Source organism: Propithecus coquereli, unplaced genomic scaffold (genome assembly GCF_000956105.1).
Source record: "Propithecus coquereli isolate 6110/MARCELLA unplaced genomic scaffold, Pcoq_1.0 Scaffold51, whole genome shotgun sequence".
NCBI lineage: Eukaryota > Metazoa > Chordata > Mammalia > Primates > Indriidae > Propithecus > Propithecus coquereli.
Genome location: NW_012150952.1, coordinates 1592494 through 1598780, shown reverse-complemented (window position 1 = coordinate 1598780; position 6287 = coordinate 1592494). Strand labels below are relative to the sequence as shown.

The following is a 6287-nucleotide window of genomic DNA, read 5'->3' as shown; positions in this document are numbered from 1 at the left end:
GAATTCAGCAAAGTCTCAGGCTACAAAATCAATACACACAAATCTGAGGCATTCATATATGCCAACAACAGTCAAGCAGAAGATCAAATCAATTGACTAATTATTTGATAATTGTTTTGCTTTTGGATTTAATGAGTTAAGTTTACATTCACTTACCATTTACTGATCTGATGTCCCACATGTCAGCTGTTCCTGGTGGCTGATCAACAACACAGAAGGTAAAGGGAGACCCATAAGAATGTTCATTAACAGAGATGAGGACTGACGGAGAGTCAGTGCAGATGGTTCTTCTGTCAGGAACAATGTCTGGACAGTAATCGTTGACATCAGGAACCTCGATGCATATGGTTCCTGTCGCCGTTTTTCCAGAGCCATCTGAAAAAGTAAAGTGTCATAGGTGTTGGGGTAAATGATGTTAGGAGAACATTCTTTCTCTTATTCCATGATGATGCACTGCACATAGGAATCGTTTGAAGGACTCGCGAGGCAGGAAACGTTCCTGCCTGCCTCAACGACCTGAAGTCACTCTTGCCTTTGTGTGCTACCCCACAGGCACGTGGCTTCTTTTGAATCCTTTGAACAAATTTCTTACTGGAGACTCCTATACATTCTGTTCACGCTTCCTAAAATGTTTTTCAACCTCATTTCATTCTGCTAATTTCTACACAGCCTAAGATGCATCCTAAGATGCAAAAAACCTTCCTCAGAAGGTTGGCTACTTTCTCTTCTCACCTTGTCCTCATAAATTAGACCCTCAGACCAGCTTACAACCCTCCATTCAGAATGCCCACTGAGCTCTGTGTTCATGGAAATAACCACAAGTGAAATTAAATAATTCTATTTTTTCTTTATGTTTTCACTATTGATTTTAATTTCATCCATTAGCTGGTATATCTCTCTGAAATGGTATTGCTGAAAACAAATATAAACCTATTAGATTTTTTCCCCTAATCTATTTGAAACAAATTTTTGGTTAATACAATTTGTTAGCAAGGACAGAGGACTACTATTTAAGTTTGGGCTTTTAATCTACTTTTCTACTCTATGTTCCATTACAATAAGTAAAGAATTTTTTTTTAACTTGCAAAGAATCTTAGTTTTCTCATTTGTAAACTTATCACCTTTAGGGTACTTTACTAGGTCATTTTCTGAGAAATTAATAAACTTCTTTTAGAGGTGCTTTCTGTGTGCCTAAGTAGTAGAGCCATTGAGTTAATCAAATGATAATAAATCAAGAGCTTATCCATATCCTACATGATTTTGTTCAGTATATTCTTACACTGTATTTGGCATTGGACTTTAAGAGTCTATTTCACTTCATCTGTCATTAGAGAGATGTCAGATTACCCCATAGATTGTTTTATTTGTCATTCTCTGATCCTCTATAGCTTTCCTATTGCCTTGTGATGAGGCAACCACAGCCCAGGCTATTGCGTGCAGCCCAATAAAGTTTGCTTTCTCTGAACCCAATGGCTGTGTATCCTGGACAGGACTTGTGCAAAACACCTGGTTAGCTCTGAGCCAATGCAGATACTCTGCTTTGGTAATAAACAATAGACTTTGTTTTTAGTTTTCTCTTGGTACATTTTGATAGCACTTTCTCTCTTTATTCCCTTGAAATGACTAATTTTTTATTCCAGTTTTTAAAGATTTTCACATATGACCAATATGAAAACACAGGGTATGATCAACATGGTTAGAATCCATTTTAGGAACAGACCTTCTGGAATACTGAACATAATTAAGACGATGTCATTTATATAACTGCCCCAGACGTTAAAAGTGACAGCCACAGGATGAAGACCAGGGTGTATGGACTATAATTGCTTTGACTTTATCGTGGTTTCTTTTTGAATCTTATGCTGCTCACTTATCTTTCTTTCTGTTTGGCTATTGTGAATGTTAGATATTGATATAAATTTAATGCAAACCTACAGTATATATCTTATATCAGGTATGTATCTGGAATACTTATATTTCCTCCTCCTTCCTGGTTCCTGACCTTTCTCTCTTGTTTTGTTCTGTAGCAGCTGGTTTCCAAGGCACTGCTCCATAGAATCATTAACTATTGATAAATAGACAAATTTCCATTGCTACTCACCAAGAGGAATGCTTAAGAGATTTTCCCACCGGAGGAGGCTTCATTACAAGCTAATTCAGTGCATCTACACTTAATGACTTTTCATATAGACCTTGTATTTGCAATAACCTTGTGTTTTCTTGGTCCATAGTATCTTACTATGGACGATGTGTCTAATCAAGCAACACTCACTGCAGTTCAGTTTTAGTAGCTCTAAAATAACAATACTCTTGGGGACACTACCTCCCCCCACCCATCTGAGGTAATCCCAAAATGAACTTTGTGCACAGCTTGTAGCCTGTACTTTAAGTAAACATTCCTAACATACTCTACAAGTAGGATTAGCCATACTCAAGAAATTCGGTCATAAACAGAAACTTAATTTTATTTATACATATTTTAACTTTTATGCTGTAAGCCATACAATTCTTTTTTGGAAATAGGTGAAATAAATGATGGCTTAAGTGTAAATTATGGTTATAAGCATAACTGAATTCAGTTCTTGATCTAAGGTGTTTAGAACTTTTCATACACCATTAAAAGATAAATTTTGAGTCACTCAAATATTAACATTAGAATAATGTTTATAATATGTAATATAGTAGTACTGATTTTCTTAAAATATTGAAAATAAATTTTCTTACCATCTATAGCCAGGATCTCTGCTGTGTATATCCCATTGCTAATATATTTTGATTTTTGATCAAATTCCCTAGAAAATTGTATCTTGCCAGTCCTTGAATCGACTTTTAACCAGCTGCCTGCATCATGCCCTATGATATACCTGTTTTTAAATAAATAAGTTCATCATTATGCTTTTATGAACGTTAGTACTTTTAAATCACATAAGAGCTACAATGTGGTAAACATATGTTTGTGTGCTTTATAGTGATAATTGTCTTGGTTTATAAAATATATCTATATCAATAAAAATCCAATAATAAATATATTAATGTACAGGTTCACAACAGAGTTTTAAAATGTTATCATTCTTACTCTTCTAGTTCTTAGCATAATTGTTAATAAAATGCATGAGGTAAATTCAGGTCTACTTATGAAATCATTAGCAATATCAAATATCCATTACTCACTTTCAAAAATAAATACTGTTTACTCTTTTTCACATACTTAGAATGTTTATTGTAGATTTTCAGACATATTGGTTTCAGAGCACCTCCCTGATGGCCTGTTTGCAGGCTTGTGGTATCCTCTGTTCAGCTTGTGTAACTGTGTTCTCGTCTAGATAAAGGATTTAAAGTGCTTGACCTAACTGTGAGATCTGGTCTCTACCAGGCAGGATTTCAAGTTTTCAATTCACTTATCTGACAACCTTTTTCCTCCACCCCATACGGGATGACAGATTTTGTAATTTCTGTTGAGTCTATCAATGTATTAGCTGATTTAATACTTAAAATTGTTAACATCATAGTAATTTATAAGTCAATAGACTTTGTTCACTCCAAAAATATAGGAAGAAAAGGAAAGAGAGAAGGGAAGGATATAGAGAAGACCTATATATGTCACTGTAGTTATTTCCAGAATATCATACGCGGTTCTAATTCATGTATAATCTATGTACCTAGTGCCCTAATGTCTATCTTTCTGTTTTTCCTGTTCTGACTCTCTTAATGCTTATCGAACTTCTGAAACACCTGTGTTTTTAGCTTCTTCCATTGTCTTTTTCTCTTAGGTTAAACAGAGGGTTGAAATTAGTCTCGATGTCATTGATAACACAAGTTTGTTGATAACACAAGTTTAAGAAAACAAGCAGTCGGCTGGGCGCGGTGGCTCACACCTGTAATCCTAGCACTCTGGGAGGCCGAGGCGGGCAGATTGTTTGAGCTCAGGAGTTCGAGACCAGCCTGAGCAAGAGTGAGACCCCATCTCTACTAAAATTAGAAAGAAATTAATTGGACAACTAAAAATATATAGAAAAAATTAGCCGGGCATGGTGGCGCATGCCTGTAGTCCCAGCTACTCGGGAGGCTGAGGCAGTAGGATTGCTTGAGTCCAGGAGTTTGAGGTTGCTGTGAGCTAGGTTGATGCCACGGCACTCACTCTAGCCAGGACAACAAAGCGAGACTCTGTCTCAAAAAAAAAAAAAAAAACAAGCTGTGACTCAACTTTTATAGTATCTTATTGTCTAAAATATGGCTTAATCAGCCTGGGTTCAGGGTACTACAAACTGGCCACAAAAGATCAAAGAGACTCAAGGAGTAAATTAGGTGGCTCTTTGATCTTACAATTGCTCCCTGGACACAATTACTTTTATAACTAGTTAGAGCCCTTACAGCCTCCAAAACACTATTAAAATTCTAAGAAGATTTCAAATGCCACACTAGTCTTCTATTGATAAAACAAACAAGAAAAACAAAACTCCAAAAGAATTATAACCCACATATTCCAGCACACGTTACATGAATCAACTCTGGACAGAACCATGCCACACTAACTTGAACAATGTGTTTGCAGTACCTGACATTTGTTGCAGGATTGCCTGTGTCCAAGTCTATGGCTGTGTATGTGCCAAGCACATAATTCAATAAGGAATCTCCTTTTATTCCTTCTGGCACACTAAAAGTCAAAGAACTTGGATGAAATGTAGGTCCTTCTTTCACATTGACAACCTGAATTCTTACAGGAGTTGAGTGCATTTGGAATTGAGAAGCAACTGAGTGGTGAAAATCAGCTTCGTTTTTAACTCCGATACTAAGATGAACATTAGGCGCTTGTTCATAATCCAGCATCTGAAATGATAGAAAGTAAAAATCCCTGAAACAGTAAAGGACTCTCTTTTGATAGAATAAGAAGCCATGGAAAGCAAGCCACACACTAGAATAAAGTCCAGGAGCTGTGTGATTTAGATTTTGAATTGAAAACATGTTACTTATTACTGTATTAGGCATTTTAGATATGGTATTCTCTTTATTTCTTGACATAATCAGGTATGAGGCACATTTAAGCCTGTGATTGTAAATTGGAATCAAATTTTAGAGCTTTGAACTTCTTATAAAAAAGTGCCAAAATTTTTCTGACATTTCCTTCCAAATGAGGTGTTATTAAAAAATAAAAAATAAATTTAGAATGAAATAAAAGTGATCACAACTATTGAATAAATAACTAAATAGGATCCAGATTTCCTATACGGAACTCAAATCTGAGAATCACTTGAAAGTATAATCAGCAGAATAAAGGAGCAAATATACATGATGTCATTAAACATGTAATTTTTTTTAAATGATGTAAACAACTTCTAAAGAATTTATGATTATTATAGTAAGCCCTAAACTATAATTTAATTGTGCTGAGTCCGGTGGATAAGAAAACCTCCTTACAGGGCACATTCAAATAAGTAAATGCCATAGCCAGAGAAAAATCACCTTTGAAATGGGTTTCCAGGATAAAAAATAAATAGAATTGCTCGATCCAGAATGATTGATATGGTGACATGAAAAGTCACAGGGAAAAGCAGTTATAAAGAAGGAAATACTGGGCAATGTCTGTTTAAAAGTATTCTGGAAGCTATGGTAAGTACTACTTGTAACACAGGTACCAAAGCAGAAGTCAAGATATCAGCAAGCCTTGCCATTAGCAAGACTTGGAGATAAATTTCTGCTTCCCAGGGAAATCCCATGACATCTTGAATGTTTTCCTAGGTTTTAGAGTTAAGTTTTTCAGAAGAGCCGATAAGACAAATATTCATGGGAATTCCCTTGAGTTCTTATTTGGAGATGGCTCGGCATGCCTCAACTGAATTTCAGCTAAAATCCTTGAGATTTGGGGCTTTGATCACTTTTGTACACTTGTTCACATCCAGAATCCCTAGTCCACTGACGCACATAATGGACCAGTCCACATGACACCTAGCGCAGGATATGAGTTATGTACTCAGAAATGAATTTTCAAGTGGAAGGGATCCCTTTCCTACAGCTCAATTTTTATTTTCTAAAAGTCCATGCTCTCTTCAAATAAATGGAAAATCTGGGGACCTCTCTTCTGATAGAGAAATATCTTGGGGTTTTCTTACATATACACACAAAAGCACTTTCGTTTGTCAGAATAGCTCTCTTCCTCCTGAACAGAGTGTGTCAAAAATATATTAATATGTGTCTAAAGTTGTACCAATTAAGGATCTTCACAGAATCCAGGGGCAGGAAATTGGTTGAGATCCATGTTTATTAGAAAAGATTACAAAAAACAAATAGAG

At 35.7% G+C, this 6287-nt stretch overlaps 1 protein-coding gene across 1 annotated transcript in view; it reads right to left on the bottom strand.

The window, feature by feature from the left end:
- DSG4 (desmoglein 4) overlaps nucleotides 1-6287 on the bottom strand; it is a 28646-nt gene that overhangs the window by 12007 nt on the left and 10352 nt on the right. Inside the window, exons 8-10 of the mRNA XM_012656591.1 lie at nucleotides 4556-4827; nucleotides 2725-2864; nucleotides 157-375 (exon numbers count right to left, since the gene is read on the bottom strand). Coding sequence (XP_012512045.1) covers nucleotides 157-375; nucleotides 2725-2864; nucleotides 4556-4827 — 631 coding nt within the window. The remainder of the gene's footprint in view (nucleotides 1-156; nucleotides 376-2724; nucleotides 2865-4555; nucleotides 4828-6287) is intronic.